Source organism: Lagenorhynchus albirostris, chromosome 16 (assembly GCF_949774975.1).
Source record: "Lagenorhynchus albirostris chromosome 16, mLagAlb1.1, whole genome shotgun sequence".
NCBI classification, from domain to species: Eukaryota; Metazoa; Chordata; class Mammalia; order Artiodactyla; family Delphinidae; genus Lagenorhynchus; species Lagenorhynchus albirostris.
This window is the reverse complement of record NC_083110.1, coordinates 75300785-75326474: the sequence shown is the minus strand read 5'-3', so window position 1 is coordinate 75326474 and position 25690 is coordinate 75300785. Positions and strand designations below refer to the sequence as shown.

General features: G+C 40.3%; 2 protein-coding genes across 12 annotated transcripts in view; one reads left to right on the top strand and one right to left on the bottom strand.

The window, feature by feature from the left end:
* Window positions 1–9615, bottom strand: part of ACADSB (acyl-CoA dehydrogenase short/branched chain) — a 46603-nt gene extending 36988 nt beyond the window's left edge. For all 5 annotated transcript variants that reach the window (XR_009536212.1, XM_060127031.1, XM_060127030.1 and 2 more), the window contains exon 1: window positions 9501–9615. Coding sequence is in view for 4 of the 5 variants with exons in the window: in XM_060127031.1 (XP_059983014.1) it covers window positions 9501–9542 (42 nt within the window). In the remaining variant the exon portion in view is untranslated. The remainder of the gene's footprint in view (window positions 1–9500) is intronic.
* Window positions 9616–9751: 136 nt separating this feature from the next.
* On the top strand, window positions 9752–25411 carry IKZF5 (IKAROS family zinc finger 5). 7 transcript variants are annotated; one of them, XM_060127035.1, is made up of 6 exons: window positions 9766–9872; window positions 10870–10968; window positions 11388–11536; window positions 18403–18583; window positions 20574–20756; window positions 21359–25411. In XM_060127035.1, the coding sequence occupies exons 4-6, from the start codon at window positions 18451–18453 to the stop codon at window positions 22300–22302; spliced, it is 1260 nt and encodes a 419-aa protein (XP_059983018.1). In that variant the 5' UTR covers window positions 9766–9872; window positions 10870–10968; window positions 11388–11536; window positions 18403–18450; the 3' UTR covers window positions 22303–25411. The 7 variants fall into 7 exon arrangements, with proteins under 7 accessions (XP_059983019.1, XP_059983025.1, XP_059983018.1 ...); XM_060127040.1 differs by lacking the exon at window positions 9766–9872 and adding an exon at window positions 10037–10147; XM_060127036.1 differs by lacking the exon at window positions 10870–10968 and having other exon boundaries at window positions 9752–9872.
* Window positions 25412–25690: the final 279 nt, after the last annotated feature.

Genomic DNA, 25690 nt, shown 5'->3' with positions numbered 1-25690 from the left:
GAACTTTTACCAATGACTCTATTAGTGTCTTTGAAACAAGTCCCCCTGAGATTTAAATCAGGGGTTGCCACTCTTGGCTACATACCCAGATCACCTGGGGGCGCTTAGACTAAAAGATTTCAGCCCCACCAATTCAGACTCTGATCTAAGACTTAGGATGAAGCCTGGGCTTCTGCATTTCTAAAATGCTCCCTGAGGTGTGTAAGTGGAAAAAAAAAAATTGTTGCCTGCCAAATCAGTAAACAAAGGATGTTGCAGCCATCAAGCCATCACATTACAGCCACTCCATTGGTGAGCCCTGAGGAAACTCAGGAGACAGCACAGGATACTGGCCCCAGATAGCTTAGGTGCATATCAAAGGAATGATTTCAGTGTGCCCAAAACTCTTGCATCTTCCCATACACAGAAAAGTGCTAAATTCATTAACTTGAGATGTCTGGTTTTCTTTTAATTATCAGCAATCTTTTGATGTTCCTACCACCTGGTCTTTGGTGCAAAAACCCCTATATATCTTGGCCCCTCCCTTACCTCTTTGGAGCAGTCCCTCAGAGTGATGAGAGGCTGTCTCCCCAGCTTGAAGTCCTCAGAATGTCCGCTGAATAAAACAGAATTCTCATCTTTTAGGTTGTGCACTTTTTCAGTTGACAGGTGACTCTCATATGTAGCATGAGCTGGAATCTGTGTTTACATGATTGACTCATGTCACCCCTTATAACTTTCAAAAGCCAGATTATTCGCTTGTTGAACAAATGATCCACAACTGCACCTTCCCTGCTCCCCCTTCACCATGCCCCCAGTTGTCTTACTTAAGACTTTTTGGTTTGAACAGGTAACTATGTTCAAAAAAGCTGTCGCCCTATTTCCCATCCAGCCCACTTTCAACATCCTCCATAGGGGATAGGGGAGATCCTTATGTATCCTTTTGGTATTCTTCATATACAAACATAAGCAAGTAGAAATATAGTTGCTTATTTTCCTCCTGGTCCTTCTAAGAGAGCATACTATGTACCATATTCTGGCCTATTTATTTATTTATCTGTTTATTTATTTATTTCCCCATGTAGCAATATATTCTGGAGATGTTTCTAACATGTAACAGAATTCCCTTTGTTATTATAAGTAATGCTGTAACAAGGGAGCTCTTTGTTGTGAATGTCTATCTGTATCTTGACTGTGGACTTGGTTACACAAATCTACAAGTGATAAAGTACCACAGAACTATATGTACACGTTTCTTGGGAAGAAAACTTCTCTACTGCCTTAGGTTCTAATGGCAGAGGTTGGGTGGGGGGGGTAGGAAATGACTGACAATAAATGGATTTATAGGAGAAAAGACAGTTTCTTTATATCTACAGATGTACTTTCAGGAGGCTTTGTTTAAATTTAGATAATGTTTCTTTCTTGTGGCTGCTGAGTGGTCAAATGTTTTAGGTTTAGAGTAATTTTCATACCACTTTGTTGGGCTATCCTTTCCTTGGCGTTACAATAATATCAATTTCCCGGTTTCAATAACTGTACTACTGAGATACAACCATGGGAGAATCTGAGTGGATGGGGGGACTTCTCTCTACTATTTGTATTTATGCAACTTCCTATGAATCTAATTACATACTGCAAAGTAAAGTTTCTAAAAAAAATGCTGCAATGAATAACTTTTGACGTACATTATTTCACATCTGTAGCACAAGCTAGAAGAGGGAAATCTCTGTCAATGTTAAAAATAAATTCAAAATACTGACAAATTTTCTCTAATTGTCCTCCGTAAAAGTTAAACCATTCTCACGCCCACTAGCAAATATATAATGGTGCCTGTTTCCCTAGAATCTTGCCAAAACAGCTTGTAGGCCAGTTTTTTTATTTCTGCATCCATCTCATAGGTAAAAAAACATTGTATCACAAAGTGTTCTTATAGCTGTCTTTCATTTACGAGTTTGCACCCCTTTTCATACATTTAAGAATATTTCTAATTCTGATTTTGTTTATTCATGTCCTGTGCTCATTTTCCTATTCAGTTTTTTTTTTTCTATTGATTTCTAAGAGCTCAATATAAATTAAGGAAATTAGCTCTTTGGTGACAGGTGTGAGCAAAACACAGCGCTTCCCTCATCATCCAGTTACACGAGGGTAAAGTCGCAACCCACTATAGTCTCCCACCAACGGTGTACCCTAAACGTAATTCAGACTTTTTTAAAAACCTGCAGGCTCAATGAAGCAATCTGTGCTTTCTACAAAAGGGTCCCTAGATGGATATATTATCTCAGGAAGAATTTCAATGACCCCAGATTCTTCCTGTGCATAAAAAAAAGCACTAAAATCATTAACCTGAGGTATTTGTTCCTTGTGATTAGTATTAGTCTTTTATCAAGATGTATGCTTGACTGCATGTCTTTCCCTGCCGAAACCTTCATATATATGGTGGCTCCTCCCCTACCTTTTTGGAGCAGTTTGAGTTACTCACTGAGAGGCTATCTCCCAGGTTTAGTCATCAGTAAGTCCCTGATCTCACAACTCTCATGTTGTGCATTTTTCTTTAAGTTGACAGAGGAGCTGCAAATTTTTTTCAACCACTTTGTCATCTGTCTTTTGATTTTGCGCATAGTTTTTTTGTTTTGTCACGCAAAAGGTTTTGATGTTTATGTTGTCAAAATTATCAACCTTTCTTTGATTGATGTCTTCCAGCTTTAAATTAGGATGACCTTCCTTACTCTAATAAAGGGATTTACCCATGTTTATTTTTAGAATTTTATGCATTCTATTTTTACATTTAATCTGAGTTTTTATATAGGCTAAAGATAACAGATGCATGAACAAAATTTTTCTTCTAAGTCCTTTTTGACTTAATAAACCCAAAAAGCTCATATGATGATTCCAGAGCTAGATAATTAGAGTGCTCACTCTTGGTAAGCACATTTTGATGGTATTTTTAATGTCCTCTTGCAATGAAGCAACTTTACAGATCAAGGAAAGGTAAAATAATATTACGTTATAATTAAATGTGAAATGTTAAAAAAAAAAGACAACAGGCCCCAAATGGAATCACTTGTGCTAAGCCCACATCACCAAACCAGACTTAATACCTAAATTAATTAGTTTCAACTCTTCCCAGGAGTGGAATCTTAGTCCAGTCAATCTGGAATTACCTGGTCAGCACTAGTGAGGTCATCTGCTTGACAGACCCTGCTGTCCCCTAAAGGAAGGTGACTTTGCCCCAATCATCTCCCTGCGAGCAACTTTCTAGCCCCACCCCCTCCTGCCTGTAAGTCTTATTTTGTATAGCCCTTTGGAGCTTCATTCTGTTTACTAGATGGAAGGCTGCCCAATTCATGAGCTGTTGAAGAAAGCCAATAAAATCTTTAAAATTTATTCAGCTGAATTTTGTTGTTTTAACAGTAAGATACTCAAAGAAGGATCTTTTAGCTCAAATAGCCATTCTCCAAGTTGCTGGAAACTAAAGAATATTTTAAAATTAAATTAACACAGTGAGATATAATTACACACCTATCAGAATGGCTAAAATAAAAAAATTACCGACAATGCCAACTGCCGGCAAGGATGAGGAGAAACTGGATCACTCATACACTGCTGATAGGAATGTAAAATCGTAGGAGGTCATGTTGGAAAACAGTTTCGTGGTTTCCTATAAAAATGCAGTTATCATATGATCCAGTAATTGTACTCCTGGGTATTATCCTAGAGAAACGAAAGCTTAAGTTCAAATAAAAACCTGCACACAAATGTTCATAGCAGCTTTATTCACAATAGTCAAAAACTGGAAACAATCTGGATGTCTTTCAGTAGGTGAATGGTTAAGCAACCATGGCATGTCCCTATCATGGTGTGGGGACCCACATGGAACCTCAGATTCCAATAAAGATTATTCCAAGCCAAAGACATTTGAGATTCAACAGATGCAGAAAAAAGTCTTCTTATCTGACTAAAAGAAGCAACACTGGGAAATGAGGCTACTGTAAATCCCCTCCTGGGGGACTTTATGGAAAAGACCACTCATACTTAAACACTGTTATCATCTTTCTTACCTCATATCTGTTCAAAAATGTGTTTGGTCTTTCCTAAAGAACCCTATTTGTTTTTCCCATAGAATCAATTTCTCCCCCCTCCCACTTCCCTACTAAGTATATAAACCTTTAACTTTATTTAATGAAGCTACTTCTTTTGTTGGCTTCCCTATGCATATCAAGTAAACCTTTTCCTCAGGTTAATCTGTCTTCTGTCAGTTTAATTTGCAGGCTCCACACGCTAAACCCAAGAGAGTAGAAGTTTTTTCCTCCTTTACAATGGAATACTACTCAGCAATAAAAAGGAACCAAGTATGATTCAGGCAACAACTTGTTTGAATGTCATAATAATTATGTTGAATGTAAAAAGCCAATTCCAAAAGGTTACAAATACATGATTCCATTTACCTAATAATCTTGAAATGATACCATTATACAGGTGGGGAACAGATCAGTGGTTATCAAGGGTTAGAAACAGGTGGGGTGGCGGAGTAGGGATGTTGTGTAGTTATAAAAGGGTAAAACAGGGCTTCCCTGATGGTGCAATGGTTGAGAGTCCGCCTGCCGATGCAGGGGACACGGGTTCGTGCCCCGGTCTGGGAGGATCCCACATGCCGCGGAGAAGCTGGGCCCCTGAGCCATGGCTGCTGAGCCTGCGCTCCACAACGGGAGAGGCCACAATGGTGAGAGGCCCGCGTACAGCCAAAAAAAAAGGGTAAAACAAGGGCTCCTTGTGCTGACGGAACTGTCCTGTAGTTTGACTGTAGTGGTGCATACATGTGATAAAACTGCACAGAAGTGTATAAATTTATGTGTAAAACTGGAGATACCTGAAAAAGATTGATGGTTTGCATCAATGTCAATTTCCTGGTTGTGATACTGTACTATAGTTTTGTACGATGTCACCTTTGGGGCAAATTGGATAAAGGGTGTGCAGGATCTCTTTGTATTAGTTCTTATAACTGCATGAGATTCTACAATTATCTACTGAAAAGAAATACTTTTAAAGAATTGTATCACTCCTCCCCCACACCCAAAAAAGTAAATTAAATTCCTTTAAAATTAGAGAAACCAAATGTTGTAGCTTTAAAATTATAGGAATTGGTATGGTTTATGAGAATTATAACAATGATTTAGAAGAATTAATGAATAAACATTTTATTTCTTATGCTAAATACTGTGTACTGGTTGTTTAAAAGACATATATTTAGGAGGTATTCCAAAAAGGAAGTAGTAGTAGAAAGAAGGTCCTTCATGTCAAGTTTTTATATAATAAATAGGAGATTAAACACCAATGTGCTTAATTATGCTCATTGCTTGTTACCGCTTTAGGGTAATTAACCTAAGCAAAATGAGAACAGTGATTTTCTGATGCTTTTATGCTCCGTGGATGTAAGGGTTAACATTGCATATAAACAGTTCTGCAATAGGCCAATATTTAATACAGAATTTAGATTTGACAGCTATGGCTCACTGTGTAATCAGTAGATGTCAGAACTACACTGGACACACTTTCTCCTACTGCCTTAGGTGCTGAGGTAGGCAGTCATGCCGAGGCAAATTTCCCTTATAGCAAAGAATGATGATGAGGAGGTGTGATGAGGATTTGCTTATAAAGGGGAGCAGAATATGCCACCCCTAAATATGCCACTTTGGCACACTGATCATTTTTTTAAAATAATTATTTATTTATTTTTGGCTGCATTGGGTCTTCGTTGCTGTGAGCGGGCTTTCTCTCTAGTTGCAGCGGGCGAGGGCTACTCTTCATTGCCCTGTGAGGGCTTCTCATTGTGGTGGCTTCTCTTGTTGCAGAGCACAGGCTCTAGGCACGCAGGCTTTGGTAGCTGTGGCGCGTAGGCTCCAGAGCGCAGGCTCAGTAGTTGTGGCGCACGGCTTAGCTGCTCCGTGGCACGTGGGATCTTCCTGGACCAGGGCTCGAACCTGAGTCCCCTGCATTGGCAGGCGGATTCTTAAACACTGCGCCATCAGGGAAGTCCCCACACTTATCATTTTGAATTAAAGATATTTAAGAAACAGCAGTGCAAGAAGGATACTGACCTCCTCTGTCCCCCCTGAAAACAGGAAATAATCTCCCCTGTGAAAGGTACTCTCCCTGTACCGGGAGGGTAGAAGGCATCCTCATCACCAGAAACAGGGAATTGAGGGCAGAGAAGGCTGTATAAACAAAGCTTGTTACTTCTTCACTAATTAGCTACCCCAAGCCCAAACCTCTTTTTCTTGTCAATTCTTCACAAATGTACCGTTTCTTTGTCTAAAGAGCATAAAAGCTTCAGGTTTTGGTCACTTCTTTGAGTCTCATATTTTTTATGGGCTCCTTTAAGTACAAAATTTGTTTTTCTCCTGTTAATCTGTCATGCCAATTTTTTTTTTTTTTTTTTTTTGCGATACGCGGGCCTCTTACTGTTGTGGCCTCTCCCGTTGCGGAGCGCAGGCTCCGGAAGCGCAGGCTCCGGAAGCGCAGGCTCCGGAAGCGCAGGCTCCGGAAGCGCAGGCTCCGCGGCCACGGCTCACGGGCCCAGCTGCTCTGCGGCATGTGGGATCTTCCCAGACCGGGGCACGAACCCATGTCCCCTGCCTCAGCAGGCGGACTCTCAACCACTGTGCCACCAGGGAAGCCCTGTCATGCCAATTTAATTATCAGACCAGCTAAAGAACCTAGAAGGGAAAAGGGGAACAGTTTCCCTCCCCTATACTTATTAATGCTGTTTTATCCTTCAGGGTTTATATGTTTTTGTTCAGTAAATTACACAATACTTATTTCTCTATGCCCTAATAGTTCAAGGACTCCCAGTCTTCTACTAAGCAACACTTTACTGAATTCTGACTAAACCTGGGATGTCCATTTTAAGATCTGACTTAAGTACTGCATACCTGACTTTAGATTTTAAAAGTTGATCCTGGGACTTCCCTGGTGGTGCAGTGGTTAAGAATTCGCCTGCCAATGCAGGGGACACGGGTTCAGCCCTGGTCCAGGAAGATCCCATATGACGCGGAGCAACTAAGCCTGTGCACCACAACTACTGAGCCTGCGCTCTAGAGCCCACGAGCCACAACTACTGAGCCTGCGTTCTAGAGCCCGCGAGCCACAACTACTGAAGACCGCGTGCCTAGATCCCGTGCTCCACAAAAGAGAAGTCACCGCAATAAGATCGTGCACCACAACCAAGAGTAGCCTCCGCTCGCTGCAACTAGAGAAAGCCCGCATGCAGCAATGAAGACCCAACACAGCCCACCCCCCCCAACCAAAAAAAAGAGTTTGATCGTTTCTGATTTCATATGCCCAAGCCAAAACTTTGGCACCAGAATCTCTCTAATCCCTGCTTGCTTCCTCCCGAAACAGTAGCTTCTGTTTTCAGGTATTCTCGAAAACTACTAAACAGGTAACCTTTCCCTTCCATCAGTCTCAGGCTCCTCATTCCAGCCCCTAGTAGTTCCTAACAGTATCACCACCTTCTAGAAGAAGAGTAGACTGCCTCAGGAGTAGGCTAAATAAACCAAGACAGGGTACTGTGCCAGGAACCAGCATAAAGGAGACCTGTTTGCCTTCCGTGTGACCTTAGCCAAGTCAGCAAGTTCTCTTTCCCAAACTACCAGTGTACAAAAACGAAACCAGAGACTAACTTCCCTTTACTTCCAGAGGAATCTTAAAAGGTGGGATTATTAATGAACTTTTTTTTAAAATTGTGCAATTAACTTGGGTCCAATACCTTACCAGGTACTGGGAATTTCTTTGACCCACCCTCCTTTTCAGGGAAACCAGGCTGGTAGCAGAAAGAACAGTTAAGATAGAAGTAAGGACACCTGAGCTCCAGACCAGGTGTGGCATATTCCAGTGCCCCCAGGTGAACACCAAACTGAGTCAAGGGAGCACCAGAACCTCAAACAGTTCTTCATGGTTCAATGGACCGAGTTCATGCGCTGCCTCAATTTTCAATCCGTATCTCCATAAACTGACCCTGGGTTAGGGGGCTGTATTTTGAACTTCTCAAAAAACACTTGCCTCTGCTTTCCTTGGGTTGCTTCCTTTACATGGCACAAACTCTGCTTGTACTTTTGCTCTTAAGAAAGGACTGAAATATCCCTCTACTTCTTTTGCTCCAATTCTGAATAAAGCATGTTTGTCACAAAGCCTCCTCTGATATCCTACATTTATTCTCCTTTTGCTTTGCCTTTTTTCACCATTTACCCAGAATGGTCTGTAATGTACTCCAAAGGCTGACTTGTACCCTCCTGTGCTTCCATTCCCTCACACGCCCCATCCCTCATCTGTGGCTTTGCCTGTCTCCTACTTCTCTAGCTCTTATTTTTCTGCTGGTCTCCAGATCCTCCTCCTGCCCAGCTTCCAAAACTCTCCAGGGGTACATTTTACTGACACTTTTTAAAGTCTAAAAGAGAATTAATTTTCCTTCTGTTCCCCCTAAACTACGTTTCCTCCAGACATCCCAATCTTTGCCCACCACTAAGCCACTCCATTTAGAAAATGTGGAGTCCATCTAATTCCTCCATCTCAAGGTAATTATCAGCTCTTCTCAAGTCTATTAATGTATCTTCCTCGCTAACCGTCACTGGTATCACCCTAGCTGAGGGCCTCATTACACCACAGGTGAACTTTTGAAATGGGTCTAAGTGGTAGCCGTGCTTTTGAGTTCCTTCTGCAAGCTACTGACCATTTAGCTTGTAAAACTCTTTGGCAAACAGCACCTCAGAATCTCAACCGCTCCTGTTGGAATCTTGAAGATCGATTCGTATAGTCAACAAACTGGGTACAGCAAATAGGTTGAGAGTTTTTTACCAGGTGGTAAGGAGAATGGTCCCTTCTTCCCACCCTTCTGGAGCACACAATAGTACAGGCCTACACCAGCGGTACTCAATCAGGGGCAATTTTGCCTTTGGTTGTCACAACTCCGGGGTGCTAAACATCCTACAGTGCACAGGACAGCCTCCCACAATTGAGAATTATTTGGCCTCAAATGTCAACAGTGCCAAAGCTAAGAAACCCTGGTCTAGCACTTAGGAAGAAAGGAATCAAGACAAATGGGAAATGTAATCATTGGGGAAAAGCGACATCAGAGAAACGACATCTCTACAAAATGCCTCGAAAGATTCAAGACTCGGCAGCTTTCAGGACCCAACGGCCTGCAAAAGATACCTTGCAGCTGTGTCTCTCCGACTCCATGCAAGGTGATTGCTCCGTCAAAGCAGCTTCTAGACCAGCCCCTAGCCCCCTTCTCACCAGCTGCCACTCCCAGCCCTCCTTACAGAAACTGAGGCCGGCTCGGCTAGAGGCCTGGAGAGAGGTCGGGGTCGGGGCCGGCCCGCGGTGAGGGGTCTGAGACCCGGCGGAGGGCGGGAAGCGCGGGCCCGGGACGTGGACTGGGCGCCCCAGTCCCGTCAGGGGAAGACCCCGCTGCCGGGGCCAAGGTCATTCGGGGCTCCCAAGACGCCCGCTGCGAGCGCACTTACCAGCGCGCGGCCGCGCAGCAGCCGAACCGTGGCTCCCTCCATCTGCGCCCCAGGACAAGCTCCCTCAAGAATCCCGGGAAGCGGCTCTGGCGAGCCTCCGGGCCGCACACCAATGCCTGGGGGCGAGTGGAGCCAGAGCCCCGCCCACAAACTCCCTTGTCCCGCCCCCTAGCCCTTACGGAAAGCCGAGATAGACAAACAGCTCCCTCTCCGCTTTCGCCCTGCTCACGCGAGAGTTAGGAAAGGCCGTGGGGCGGTAAGGGAACAGGAGACACAACAAACATGGCGGCGGTGACGAAGACGGCGGGGGCGACGGCGACAGCAGCGGCGTTGAACAAGGCGGTAGGGGTTACTCGGTGCGCCTGTCAGGAGGTAAGTAGCTGGTTACCGGCTCGGACGGCGGTGACACGGCTCAGGAGAGCGGTTAAGGAGGAGAGCGGTTAAGAAGGAGCGGTGGGAGGAGAGAGCAGGGTGTTCGCGAGAGGCTGACTCCGCCCTGAACTCAGCCTCAGGGAAGGGGCGGGCGTGGTCGGCTGGTCGGCGGGGGTCACGATCCAGGACCTTCCTGGCCCGAGCGCGGAGGGTTCGGTGTCTGGCCGCGGGAGCCCCGAGGAAGCGAGCGGTCCCTGCGGTGGCGTCGCCGTCTGGTAGGGGCTTGGCCGTTCCTGGGTAGGGAGCTGTCTCTCGCTCTGACAGGTGGTCGTGGTGGTGGTGGGGCGCCCCGAGGTTTGCGTCTTCACCGGGTCCTGGGGCCAGGGGATCAGCCGAGGTGCGGGTCTCTTAAGGTGTTCCGAATCCTGGTGAGGATGCCGCCCCGACGCCAGTTCCGGGCTGCTCGTTGGGAGGACTTTTTAAAGCCTCCGTCTTTTATCTGACGGTGGTCCTTCCTAGATCCGTTTCTACTGCTTGTGCACTCTAATTTTGGGGAGATGTGAGGTTTGGGGAGGATTTTTCAGCGAAGAACTGTTGAAGTTCGTGCAGGATTTGTCTTTTAATAAACTGTCCGGCGTGCGAGTAGTCAAGCCATGCATCTAGTAAGTGCTGGGTAAATTGAATCTAAATAGAAGTTAAACCGGTTCCAGCTGCCACTAACCACGTGGCCCATTTAGTGTCCCCTTAGTGTGCTGTTTAGGCCCGAAGAGGAGTGACAAGTGGGAGAAGTAAAGCCGTTTTAAATTGTGAGCTCTACAGAACTTCAGTTTGGAAGAAACACAACTTCCTTAGAACAACTTTTTAAACGTCTGGACTAACAATTTTACAAATCCCGTTTAATTTTGATTTATGTTGTGCATTCAACACAGCTACAGGTTAATACAAGTTTGGGAGTTTGTTGCAGCGAATTGAGACGTTTTGTGTTTTTTGCCCCCAGGGGTCCCAAGTGTTTCCCAAGAAAACCCTAAGTGTTTTGAGTTGCGATAGAGAGGATAATAAAGATGGGAATCAGATGTGCTGTTATTGGGCGTGCCTGGTGGGTTTTCTTTTCTAAACCTTTTCTCACAAATGTTTCCGTGGGGCTAGGCTAGTACCTTGTTTTTATGCAATTGTAACTGTTCAGCAGTACTAAGCCTGAGCCCCTGAGCCTTTTAGAAGTGTACTACGAACAAATGAAGTTAATAACTTAATTTGGAAAGACAGTAACATTTTTGCCAAAAAATGAAATCCACCAGTGGAAAAAAAAACGATAGTTGCACTGATGCATGTTACTCTTTGGTGATTACTTGGAGCTTTTGCTGAAGTGAACCTGCTGCTTTGTTGTTTGTCTGTTAGCTTAGTTTTCTTTTCTGGTAGTGGTAAAATTGGCACAAGTTATTTTGTTAGCTTATTAAACCCGTAGATCCTAATTTTTTGTTACAAAGGTTTTGATTTGTGGTGTATTTTTCTTTGCAGACCTCTGTATGGCTTTTCAATTTTAGTTGAAATTCCCTCCATGGCCTTTTGGAGTCCTTTGGTGTATCTCCAGAGTAAATTTCGATTACTCTACATTTCATCCATGTTGGAGTGGCAAGAAAAAGGAGGAACTGATTTGGGGTGAAAAGGTTAGATTGTGTAACTCCTCTTTTTTATTTTTCCCAGCTTGTATTTATTTAAGTTTTACTTTTATATTATGTTTTCTGATTTCTCAGCACCTCATAATGTCCCTTTTTGCCTTCAGAGAATTGTTTTTTTGATGGTTATGTAATCAGAGGAAATGTGTTCTAATTCTTGTTGAAGTCCATGTTATTCTCTCTACAAACGAAACCTCATTTGTTAGACTTCTCCATTGATACGTATTCTATGGCAGAGTAAATCTTTCCGTGACCATAATTATTAAGCTATAAAAGTAAACACATTCAGGGGCTTCCCTGGTGGCGCATGGTTGAGAGTCCGCCTGCCGATGCAGGGGACACGGGTTCGTGCCCCGGTCCGGGAAGATCCCACATGCGGTGGAGCGGCTGGGCCCGTGAGCCATGGCCGCTGAGCCTGCGCGTCCGGAGCCTGTGCTCCGCAACGGGAGAGGCCACAACACTGAGAGTCCCGCGTACTGCAAAAAAAAAAAAAAGTAAACACATTCAATAGAACTGCAGTCACTTAATGTGTGTAGGCCTGCCTAAACCCCAAATTAAGTTACTGTATAAGGAAGTTAATTGTTAGTTACCTTATGTTTAATAACCCTACCAGAAATGGTAGATGAATAAAATAGATCCTACTATTGCCTAATCATGTTGTTCTCAAAATCTAGAGTTTGGGAGGAGGGTAGGTTAAAGAGCCCTTTCTGGTTCTTATATCACCTCTATTTCATAGTTGTGGTTGTCTTCTAATTTGCATCATGATGCCTGTGTTTTACATTGTTTGCTCCTGCTTAAGAGGAGTTGGTTGTGTGTGTATTGATGGACAACTTGCCTTTTATGAGACTGAAGATCAGAGGACTTGAATATCAGAACCCAAGGAAGGTCAAGAATAGTTTGTTACCTGCTTAAAGATAAAGAAGTTTTTGTATTCTTTGTTCTTTGGGGATATCAAAGCTTATTTCTCAAATGCTTCTTTCTTCACTAGCATGGGTAGTCTCTGGTTGTTTTCTAAGAACCTTATTTGTGAGTTTTGAATGGATGGTTTGGGAGAGCTATTGGCATAAAAATAATTTAGGTGCATTCTAGCCAGTTTCTTTATAGACATGTATCTATACCCCATGGAATACCATACCAACTTAACTTTAATCAGAGGGATCGCAGGGAGGACTCAAATTTTGCTGTATCATAAGAAATGATAATCATAAAGTATGGGAATGAGAGCATTATAGTTTGCTGATTCCTAACGTAGATTTTTATGTTACATTCATAAAGGTTTTAAAATTTATCACTGTCTTAGACGTATCTCTAGATACCAGTTAATTTATGGAGTTCTTAGATTAAACATTTGGTCCTAAGAATGATGATTACTTTATTAAAGACAGGAAGATGGTTTGGATACAAATTTTTTTTTTTTGATATCAAGAAGTCTTCTGTAGTTTCAGAATTATTCTTTTTCTATTTATTGTGCTTAGAAATACTGACTTGAGATGGAGAAAGCTGGGGTTTGAACCATAGAGTCCCTCCGGATTTAGGCATCTTTCATGCATACTCATCTCTTCTGCAGACTTGAGCTCTGCAAGGGCCTATAATGCTGCATGGCGGGGAGGTGATGTAGGTCAAGTGGGCACAAAAATGCTTAGGGATGGAAAGACAAATTTTAAATCATTGCAGAATGTCTACAACTATAAACCATATCAGTATATTTAAAATTCTTAAGAATAGAGTTTCTCTCAAGTTTACAATGTATCTTCCCTTTTTTCATTGGCATCCTTTATTGTTGTTTTTTTTAAGTCCATCATGCATTTTGATTGAGAATCGGCATGCAATTTTTGGCGGGGAACACAGTGAAACTTATAATGTGACAATGTGATAATAGCCAAGACTGTCAAAATATGCCAGTCGTTCTCTGTGATTAGGCTTATTTGAGTTCTTAAAACTTGAGATGCATGTATAAAAATATCATTTTCTTCTTAATGGCAGTCCTGTGCCTTTTTTTTCTGCATTATCACATGTACCTTAGCAGTGTTATGCTTTCTAATCAGGATTTGGTAAGATTGATCTTGCTTATTGAAGCCTATCAAAGTATGTTCAGATATTTTCCAGTGGCAACATCAGTTTTCATGTGAACTGATTGGCAAGAGGTGATGCAAAGTTGCAATGAAATACCAGGATTTCTTTCTAAATTATAGGTTTTATAATTAGAACACAGACAATCTGTAGGGCCTTACAGCTTTTACAATTTAGAAAACAACTTCCCACATCTTATTCTTTTCTTTTTTGGGCGGCGGGGGGAGAGGTATCTCCCTGTCCTTACACCTTTTATTACTTTTTTCCTTTTTATATTGTGGGGTCTTTACCTGCTGCTGTACTGTGTTGAATAGCTGTAGTGATGCAAGCATCCTTGCCTTCTTGATTCTAAAGGGAGTGCATCTAAATTTTCTCCATTGTGATGTAGATTTTTGGAAGCTAGCCTTTAGCAGCTTGAGAAAGTGAAAACAATTCTAAGTTGGAGTAAATTGCTCTGTTGTTTCCTTGCACCAGGTGTTGCCTTTGATACTCAATATCTGATTGTTTTTCTTATGTGGATGGGCTGCTCTTCCTCACTAGAAAGTTTCATATTATTCTCTTTGACCTTGAGATTTTAAAATTTCACAATAATGTGTCTAAGTGTTATTTATTGTTATTTAATCTATTTTGCACTCTATGAACCCTTTCAGATTGAATTGAAAGGAATCTTTAATTCTGGAAATTTCTTGATCATTTTTTTAAAAAGCATTTCTCTTCTTTATTTTCTCTGTCTTTTCGGAACTCATTCTTCATCTTTATCTGCTATATTTCTTACCTTTTTATGTATACTTTTACATTGCTCCCCATCCCTGTATGTTTTGAGGTGTGGGTTTTCTTTTTCAGTTTTGTTGAGATATAATCTTATTATAGATTATTTTTTAATTTTATCCCCCCCCACCCCCGCCGGTACGAGGGCCTCTCAGTGTTGTGGCCTCTCCCGTTGCGGATCACAGGCTCCAGACGCGCAGGCTCAGCGGCCATGGCTCACGGGCCCAGCCGCTCCGCGGCATGTGCGATCTTCCCGGACCAGGGCACAAATCTTATTCTTGGTAATCTTTTTCATTGGAGCCGACTGGCCCATTTTTTTCCCCCCTAACCAGAGGGCAAATTTTAAAGGACAGATAATCAGCAGAATCAAGTATAGTTATAAAACGAATACTAATCAGTGTTTAGGAAACAGAGGAGCAGTTCAAGTCAACTAGGTAAGATGGGAAAAGAAGCAACTGAAACAAACTTGTTCAGAAACCAGCAGTAATCCTTAAGATTGAGAAAGCAGAGCCAGACTAAAGCAAGTGATTTAAAGAGGTGGCCTAAAAGAGTAAAATAAGAAGAGTTTGGGAAATTGCAAATTGCGATATGTGAATAATTGAGACTAAGGTGGACCATACCATGTTTGTTTCATTGTAACTAAAAAAGAGATATATACAATGGTAACATAAGACATTTGGAATCTGGGACAGTGAGGAATTTCTTAATCCAAGGTATAACCATTTTTGGCTGCAGAAATAGCTGCTGTCGTCTGAAAACATGCCATAAACTACACATCTTGCGAGATACTTTACACGTATCTGTAAAACTTAAAACAGCACTGCAAATTGGTATTATTATCTATCTCATTTTACAAAGTAGGAAACTAAGGCTAGAGAAGACCCTGTTCAGAGTCTTTAAGCTAGTAAGTTTGACCTAATAACATAATATTCTGTTGATGCAGAGGACAGATTTTCAGTAGCTTCAACTTTCTAGAAAACAGTGAAAAGAGATAGTAATAATAATAAACCCCTAGGCATCTTCTAAGAAGGGAGGAAAGGAACTATGCATACGTGTTGCATCAAGAAAAGTGAGAATTTGGTCACCTGCAGGTTCTTATTTGGCTAAATGTGTTCAGAGTAAAGAACAAATTAAATATAAGAAGAGAGGAAGACAAGAAATACAAAAGTAAAATATATCAGTCTGGGGCCAGTAAACAAGGGAAACCAAAACTAGCCCTGTGTTCCTTATTAGTTCCTAATAAGGAACTGATTGTTATACAGTTCAATGATCTATAGTAGCAACACAGTCAAGGTAGTCTGTTTCCAGTAGATTTCTAGTTAAGTCAATTAAAATAGAAGTCTTGGTTAAAATGTTGCTCAAGCTTTTGTTAATTAGAAAATGTGCTTTTATCTCATTTCCACAACCCCACATTTCTTGCCACTAAAAAAACTTAGGCTGAAAAGGACTCAGAGTAGTCCAAATATTCTTGAAGAAGAAAAACAACTGGTGGACTTAAATTACTGAGATATTAAGGTTTTTATTATTAAGACTGTGTGGTGTTAGTGTGAGGATAGATAAAAATAGACCAGTGGAACAGAACAGAGAATCCAGAAGTAGAATCACATATATAATCACCTGATTAGAAAGGTGATAAAAGAGTCTAGTGGAGAAAGACTGGTCTATTAAATGCATGTTGTTAGGACAGTTGGATGTCTCATTGGGGAAAAAATATATTTTGATTCTTACTTCACCATACACAAAGCTCAATTCCAGATAAAAATATGAAAGGTAAAACAAATAATAAAATTTTTAGAAGAAAATACAGGAGAACATCTGCATGTAAAATATAGGCAAGGACAGCAACAACTAACTGTAAAGGGTGGTGGTGGGGAAATGGGTAAATTGGACTATATTAAGAACGTCTGTTCATCAAAAGTTACCATTAAAATGAAAAGGAGGCAACCACAGAGTGGGAGAAGTCCTTAACATATACATATCTAATAAAGAACCCATATCCAGAATATTTGATGAACTCTTACATATTACTTAGAAAAAGATGGACAACCTAATAGAAAAATGAATGTGAACAGATACTTCACTGGGTATGAAATAGAGGTTATCTAAGTGGGTAATTGAAGTACACAGCTTAATTAATTGTCAAGCCATACAAATTAAAACCAGTGCGATACCACTGTACACCCACCAGGGTGGCTAAAATGAAAAAGGCAAAAAAATACCTGAGTGTTGGTGAGGACGTGTAGCAACAAAACTCTTGTCCCCCACTGGTGGGAGTGTAAATTGATACAGTCACTTTGAAAAACTATTTGGCATTATCTAAAGCTGAATATATGCAAACCTGGTGGCCCAGCAATTTTAGAAGTCAGGGTTGTGGAGCCCTTGCTGGTGCACGGGGGGGATTAGTACTGGAAGGGTGCACAGGGGGGCTCCTGGGATGCTGGTAGCCTTCTGTTTCTTGACATTGGTGCTGATTTTAGGGATGTGTTCATTTTGTGATGATTCATCGAGCTCTACCTTTAGGATTGATGTGGTTTTCTGTGTGTATGTTATGCTTTGAGAAAAGATTAAGCATATATACAGAGAAGTGACTAATCTTTAGCTTTAAATGCCTGCTACTGGCTATTAAAGATGAGAACTTGGGCTTCCCTGGTGGCGCAGTGGTCGAGAGTCCGCCTGCCGATGCAGGGGACACGGGTTCGTGCCCCAGTCCGGGAAGATCCCACATGCTGCGGAGCGGCTGGGCCCGTGAGCCATGGCCGCTGGGCCTGCGCGTCCGGAGCCTGTGCTCCGCAACAGGAAAGGCCACAACAGTGAGAGGCCCGCGTACCACAAAAAAAAAAAAAAAGATGAGAACTTTTTTAGACAGTAAATTACTCATTAAATAGTTGGGTTTAGGGAAGGTAATTTTTAGCATATGGCATATTTAAGAAGACCATATACATTTACATAAATATATTTTTATTGGAAGAAAAAGACCTGTTGTCGCCTAGGTGCTAGACTTCCTCAGCTTGTTCTTACTAGAAAACTTTTTGGTTATTTGATTTGCGAATTTGGGCTATAAACCTATGTAAGGACCAGTTTAGTTTATGACTATAAAATCTGACATGAGGCTTATTCTCTGTACATCAGCATCAGTGATATTTTTGTTTAATTTTTTTTTCCTTATTGTCAGAATGAGTTGGATGATGGGTGGTGGCAGAGGTAGTGATTTGGATTTCTAGGGCAGGGGTCAGGAAACTGTAGCCCATAGGCCAAACCTGGCTCTGTTCCTGTTTTTGTAAAGCTTTATTGGAACACGGTCACACTTATTCCTTTACATATTGTCTGTGGCTGCTTTTAACTATAATGACAGTTGAGTGGTTGCAGCTGAGACCGCATGACCTGCAAAGGCTAAAATATTTACTGTGTGGTCTTTTACAGAAAGTTTGCCACCCCCTGTTGTAGATCACCTACTTCTAGAGTACTCATTCATGTGAACCCTATGTTTTAAGAGCATTTGCTGTCCGATATGATAGTCACGTGTAGCTATTTCACTTTTAAATTAATAAAATAAGAAACTCAAGTCATTTGTATTAGCGACATTTAAGCCCTCAGTAGCTACATGTGGCTGGTAGCGACCGGATTGGACACGCAGGTATGCTCCATGTCCATCATCCACAAATGCTCTGCCACAGCCCCGATTGAGCCACTTGGTTTCTCTGCTGTCTCATTCATTGATAATCCCTGCTGATATGCCTGTTTCTTTCTTCTGAATTTTCTCTTTTTTCCTCTCTTTGTAATTTCTTTCTATCCTCTAAAAACTAAGTTTGAATCCCAGTTTATTTAAATATTAAATATATTAATTCACCATTTTGTGTTTCTTTAGTTCATCAGGAAGATTATAAGATACTTAAAGGCGGGGACTGTGTTCTCTGTGGCTTTGTAGTGCCTGGCACATAATAATCTTTGTCACTGGTTGTTTTAATACGTACTATATCTCCCTAAATAACGTAAAATTATTTCATTTTTTTCCCCCGTAGGTATAACGAACTGTAAACTAAAAAAAAAAAAAAAAATCAAAAGCAAAGATGGGTGAAAAGAAACCAGAGCCTTTGGACTTTGTGAAAGATTTCCAGGAATACCTGACTCAGCAGACCCATCATGTCAACATGATTTCTGGATCAGTTAGTGGGGACAAAGAAGCAGAGGCTCTTCAGGGAGGTAGACTTATCTTAATACTATTAAATAATTCACTTTTTACAAATACATTAGTGTTTGTGTGTCATTACCCATAGTATGAAGCCCACTACTGTTCACTAATGTGAATCATTCCGTTTTTCCTAGAAAGATAGGGGCAATTTTTTCCCCTTCTTTAAACATGCCAAGTTTTTGCTGAGGGAAAGTAAAGCTCCAGCAGGGCTTACCGTGGCCCAGAGATGCATTATGGTCTTGTGGGAAGGTTAGGGGTTCTAAATTCCCTTCCCATTCTCCCGGTTCTGTTAACTAACAGCAGGCACAAGGAACCAAAAGGGGGTCCAGCTTCATTACACAAGGGGTTTGGCCATTAGGAAATCTGGGTTAGACCTGAGACAAAATAGGGGTTTCTGTTTCTTCTCTTAAAATGAAGAGAAGGCCAACCATGTATACCCACCTAGGAGGAGAAATCAGAGTAGAGAAAGCAGTGACCTACTTGAGCCTATTCTACCTGACCTACAGATAGACTGTCTGGTTTGCTTACTACACGAAGACTGGAATCTATTTGTGAACTTAGCTCAGGAGGTAGCAAACTACAGGCAGTGGGCCCCATCTGGACTGCTGTTTTTACACGACCTGCAAGCTAAGAGTGGTTTCTACATTTTTAAATTGTTGGGGTGTGGGGGGAAAAATAATGTCATGATGTGAAAATTATATGAAATTCCAACTTTAGCATCCATAAATAAAGTCTTATTGAAACATTGCCATCCTTGCTTGTTTACCTGTTTTCTGTAGCTGTTTTTGAGTTACAACAGCAGAGTTGAGTAGCTGGGATAGAGATCATGTGGCCCACAAAGCCTAAAGTATTTGCTATCTGACGTTTATAGGAAAAATTTGCTAACCCTTGACCTAGGTGGTCTAGGACCTTGTAATCCAGGGACCAGCAACAGCAGAGACCGGGCATCACCTGGGAGCTTGTGAGAGGTGCAAAACGTCAGGTGCCACCCCAGATCTCCTGAATCAGAAGCTGTATTTTAATATAATCCCCAAGTGATTTCGTATACATATTCTGTTTCAGGAGTTACTGGCTTGGGAAAGCAATGGGAGAAGGGGGGACACTGAGCCTTGCTGTCCCTCCAATGCAACGGACATGTTGGACTTGCACCAACTAGCAAAGTCACTTCTCTTCTCCTAGTGAAGGATAGAGGAAACAGAGCAAAGGGCTTGAATTGTCTGCACCTGCACTGCTACCTCCTGCAGATGGAGTAGAAGTGCTTTTCCCGTGAAGCTGTAGGAACAAACATTTCCCTCTTAATACTTTAGTGTACAATTCTTGGACTGAGATCCAAGAGAGCAGGGTTGTGGTCCCCCGTGTGTTGGTTTTCCAGATTATGAGCACTTGCCCCTTCAGTTTCTTTATCTATACAAAGAAGTAGTTTGATTAGGTTAAAAGCAAACAGCCAAACATCTCTTAACTCTGAAATTCTTACAGATCATAACATTCAGAGGTATCAGATACAATATTGCCCTATATGTGCTTAATTAGAATTTTAAGATCCTAAATGCAACCCAGAATCTAGAACATATGTGTAAGCTGAGTGGAACTGCAAAACTCAACATTAATTGATTTAGATTAAATAGATTAGGATTTGGGGAGATGATCATGACTGCCCATTGTATTTGTAGAAGTGGCTAGAATCTTAAACATGTGTAACTGCCATCACTGTTTACCCCCCTCTGTCTCCTTATCTGTCAAATAAATACCATACTTTGTTACCTTACTCAAAAGTATGTTGAGGACTGATATAATTTATGTGTTAGTAATTTGAAATCCCCCAATAGAATACTGCTTTTGTATAAAGTTAACCTCAGTTCAGAAAGGCTGTGATTTTTGTGAATTTAACTTTTGTGCTAAGCAAACTGTCAATTTATGAAAGATTTTCTACCACTCCACACTAAATTGCTAAATTGAGTTGCTTCTGAGATGCATAATTTCTTTTGCTATATTTGTTTATAGCTGGAACAGATGGTGATCAAAATGGACTTGATCACCCATCTGTTGAAGTTTCCCTGGATGAAAACTCAGGAATGTTAGTAGACGGGTTTGAAAGGACCTTTGATGGGAAGCTCAAGTGTCGGTACTGCAACTATGCCAGCAAAGGCACCGCACGGCTCATTGAACACATTAGAATCCACACAGGTAACGGAGAAGTGGCTGGAGAGGGCATTTCTTTACGGGCAGGTTGATCTATCATATAAATAGTTGTGATAGTTTGAAAATGAAGGTGGATGTAAGGTTTGAATAAATGGAGAAGTGACTCCATTTTTGCACAGCAATAGCAGCATCCAAGGAAGTGAGGCCCCTTGTACAGCTTCCCCTTCCTTAGCCATCTTCCTTCTGAATCTAAATAATCTCAGCATCTGTCTGCTTCTCAGGTTGGGCAGGTTAATGCTGAAGACAGCATGAAGTGATAAAATGTTTTTATCTTTATCCTTACTAAGTACGTTTCCTTTGCAGACCAGAGAAAAGGTTTCTGTGCGGTTGCAGGCTACACTGCTAACCCTCAGATGTCACCTTAGCCATCCCTTCTGTGAAAGGGATTCATTCCACTAGTCCGTATAGTATAAAGGTTGTTATATGCAGGTTTATTAATAAATTTTAATAATTTTTTTGCAAATGTGTTACTCTGAAAAGTATTTTATTTTTTGATCAATTTCTAAATCTAATGAATGGACAAAATATGAAACTTTTCATAAATGAGCTACTCTTGCAGTTTCTCCCCCATTTTTCTTTTTAAACAGGTGAGAAACCTCATAGATGTCACTTATGTCCATTTGCATCTGCTTATGAGCGTCATCTGGAAGCCCATATGCGTTCCCATACAGGAGAAAAACCATATAAATGTGAATTGTGTTCCTTCCGCTGCAGTGATCGAAGTAACCTGTCGCATCATCGAAGGCGCAAGCATAAAATGGTACCAATTAAAGGTACTAGGTCTTCCTTAAGCAGCAAGAAGATGTGGGGGGTTTTACAGAAGAAAACAAGCAATCTGGGCTATAGCAGACGAGCACTAATCAACTTAAGCCCACCTTCCATGGTGGTTCAGAAGCCAGACTACCTTAATGACTTTACCCATGAAATCCCGAATATCCAGACTGACTCCTATGAAAGTATGGCAAAACCCACACCAGCTGGTGGCCTGCCAAGGGACCCCCAAGAACTCATGGTTGACAACCCTTTAAACCAGCTGTCAACTCTAGCAGGACAGTTGTCCAGTTTGCCACCTGAAAACCAAAACCCCGCATCCCCTGATGTAGTTCCCTGCCCTGATGAGAAGCCTTTCATGATGCAGCAGCCCTCTGCTCAAGCAGTAGTTTCTGCCGTGTCAGCCAGTATTCCTCAGAGCTCCTCTCCCACTAGCCCTGAAGCTCGGCCATCACATAGTCAGAGGAACTATAGTCCGGTGGCAGGTCCGAGCAGTGAACCAAGTGCTCACACGAGTACTCCCAGCATGGGAAACAGTCAGCCAAGCACTCCAGCTCCGACCCTGCCGGTCCAGGACCCTCAGCTTCTACACCACTGCCAGCACTGTGACATGTACTTTGCCGACAATATCCTTTACACTATTCATATGGGATGTCATGGGTATGAAAATCCTTTTCAGTGTAACATATGTGGATGCAAATGTAAAAACAAGTATGATTTTGCCTGTCATTTTGCAAGAGGGCAACATAACCAACACTGATGGGAAACAATCACATTATGCTTTACTTGGTTTGCCGTTTTGTAGTTTACTGTTGTTTTCTGCAGGGGAGGGGTGGGGGGTGTCGTCCCTATTAAGGTGTTGCTAATTTAAAGTCTTATACATACAGAGTATAAATTTGACAGTGGAAACAAAATTTTTTTTTTCTTCCATAAAAACCTCATCAGGGTCATTTATGTATTAGAACAGGTGGACACGTTGGTGTCTGTCTTTTCCTTTCATTTAGACATTTGAGAATTGGAGTGCAATGATCTTACAAGTGGTCATTTAAATTTCTCACATTTATGGTCCATAAAAACTTCAAGGCTGATAGATACCCTTGATTTCAACATCTACACTGCAGCTAGATGTTATTTCTGCCATAATTTCAAAATGGTAAATTACTTTCTCTTACAAAATCTGTTACAATTTATTTCAATGTTTAGTGGAGGAATTGCCTTGAAAATTGCCATTAATTAAAAACTAGTAAACATAGCTTAGTTGAATCAGTAGTTTAATTTCAACTGATAATAGTAAAGCAATTTCAGTGTAGTAAATCTTTCTTTTTTCCATAAGGGAAAATATAAAACATTTAATTCTTTTAAAATTAAAGTTATAAAAATAGGTAAAAGTTCTGAAAAGAAATGAAACTTAAGACTTTAAATTGAAAATGGAGTTTAATATTTAAAATACCTGCCTATTCAACTTGTAGTTTAAACACACAGCAATTTTCCATTGGATTCTTTTTATTATACTTGTAATTTATTTTAAAAACTACAGGTAAATATATGAGAACGCTAGAAATATCAGAGGATTATCTATGAAGATGCCTTTTTTACTTTTAATCTGAACTGTTCATTTAAATCTTCATTCTGATGTTACACGGGAGGTTGATAACGATACTGAGGATCTGTTATTCCTTCTATTCCTTTGATGACCAAAGAGGTACAGTGGAAGTCATCCATCTTATTCCTAGGAAATGCGGTCCTTCCCGCCAAAATCTGAAGTTTCCTTTTCCTGCCTTCTATCCATTTATTGCCCATAATTTTCAAGAAAAGGTAGGTATAGAAACACATGGGAAAGTGTGATGGTGAAGTGATATTTACAAAAATGAGAACATGTCCAAAATGAATTCTGGACTCCTCTTCAGAATTGGCCATTTAAGATATTTTCTGTGAATTCAAGTTGTAATGCTTATTTGCAGTTTTACCAGTCTTTAATGTACAGCAAGAAAACTATATAAAACTGTGAATTGAATCATCATTAGTAGAAGAGGATAAAAAAAGTGTGGAAATAGATATAAAAATGAATTTAAACATGATACTTAATTTGTTTACAGAAATAAAACTTGCTGTATAAATCTGCAGTAATTAGTTTTGACTAGGAGGCTGTTTTTGTGTAATAACTAGCGTACTCTGAGGACAGCTTGGTCAAACAATAAAATATATTGTTACTAACTGTTGGTTTCTGTGTACTTTGCAAAATTTTTATTTTTAATTTGGTTCAAATCTTGAAAGTTACTAATTGGCTTCTTAAGCAAGTATTCTAACTATTAAGCATTATAACTAAGAAGGACTTCTACACTTAATAGTAAGTGAAAGGGTAATGTTGATGGTATAAGTCCACAAAAACCCCCCAGTGCCAAGTTAATGCATCTTCTGCCCTCCCTTCCAAATGCTAGAAAGCCATTAAAATGAGTTCTGTGGTTTAATATCCAATCTAAACGAATCTCCATCGCATTGTTGAAAAAGCAGCATCAAGGAGTTTCTGCAAACAAATCTTGTCAGTCTGAGGCTTGTGAATGCAGCCTGTTCTGCTCTGTTGCTTGGAGCGCTCGCTGCTCAGATCACTTTTAGTGCAGCCATTTCCCAATGTGTAGCTTGGCCCTCATATGTATATATTGTCAGAAACAAGTTGCTGTCATTTGGAAGCTTTTGTGGTTATTTTTTTCTTCTATTTTATTCTTCATATAAAAGCAATACCACAAAATAGAAAATGAAAGTTTTCATTAAACAAAAAAGAACTCTCATGTTAAAACCAGTCTATTAACTGTATATTCTGGGCCAAATAGTGACAAATACATTTTTTTTCTGACAACTAAAGAGAGATGTTTTGAAAGTACATTTTAGTTCAAACAGATTTTTTTTCACAATTGCAAACTAGAATGTATAATTTTAAAATTCCTAGGACTTAAAGAGCACAGTTGTATTCCAAAGGTATCGATGCTTGAAAGCTGTAGTTAATTCTAAATGCACTAAAGTTTTTGAAGCAGATCTACCTTAGAAACTTTTTTAGTATTGTATTTTTAAAAATATTTAGGATTTTATTTAAATTTTTTGTGAGTTAAATTCTGTATTGGAAAGATGTTAGTATCTTCTATTAAGTATTGAATATGTTTCTCCCATTTTATTTTTAATCAAATATTTTATAGAAATGAGTTCAGAAAAGTTTAACATGCACTATTTATAATACTTTGCTGTTAACAGGCAATGTTCTGAAACTAAATTTATTTTTGTTCAGTGAACATAAGTTTAGATTTTTAAAGTTGGTAGATACTTTATCTCCACTAATATTTTTTTAAGAAACTGTGAAGAGATTAACAGGGAGTAATTTTATTTCAGATTTTATGAATATAGTATGTAGCTACAACTTCTTGAAATTCAAGTAAAGGTTAGACTTTTACTTTGAAAAAATTTCACTGGATATTTTCCAGTGCTATTTCATTTTAGAAATAAGTGTTTGCCATTCATCTGCAGAACTGTTTGACAAAGGGAATATTACTAAAAAATGTTCAGAGATAAACCTCATTTAAGTTCTACAAAAATATTTATCAAATGGATGTATTATTTTTTAAAAAATTCCCTGCTAAGGACTTTTCATTAATTAGTCTTAGAGGGTATATGGTTTCTAGAACTTGGTTTTGTTAATATGTACTTTGATGTCAAGAACGTATTTTGTATGTAAAACATAAAACTTGAGTATGGTTGCAAAACACACTATTGTTTAGGGATTCCAGAAAGCAGTTTAATGCTGAAATAACTCTATCTAGTATGTAGTTCATATTGTGAATGAAGCTTTGCTTTTGTAATATATGAATAAAAAATAACACTTTTTAATGACCTCGATTTTTCTTTTTTGAAAACTAGGATCCAATTAGTTTTTTAAATAATTTTCCAGTGTGTAAAATATTAATTTTTTTTGATTTTATGGCTACCTTGGTTTGGATTTGTAGAGTGCCTTACCCATGAGAAGATGTTGCATGAGTTAAAAGCAAAAACAGTTCAATAATGAGCATCTTGTCTCCTTCCTAATTTCTTCTCTTTATTTAAGGTGTGACCCCTGCCCCCCCAACTGTTGTGGCACATAAATGAGGCAGGCTTCATGCTTCCTG

Excerpts from the sequence above, each read along its gene's own strand:
- IKZF5 (XM_060127036.1), top strand. The coding sequence starts at position 18,451 with ATGGGTGAAAAGAAACCAGAGCCTTTGGACTTTGTGAAAGATTTCCAG. Across the intron at positions 18,584-20,573 it reads AGCAGAGGCTCTTCAGGGAG|CTGGAACAGATGGTGATCAA; the intron begins GTAGACTTATCT and ends ATTTGTTTATAG. Across the intron at positions 20,757-21,358 it reads ACACATTAGAATCCACACAG|GTGAGAAACCTCATAGATGT; the intron begins GTAACGGAGAAG and ends CTTTTTAAACAG.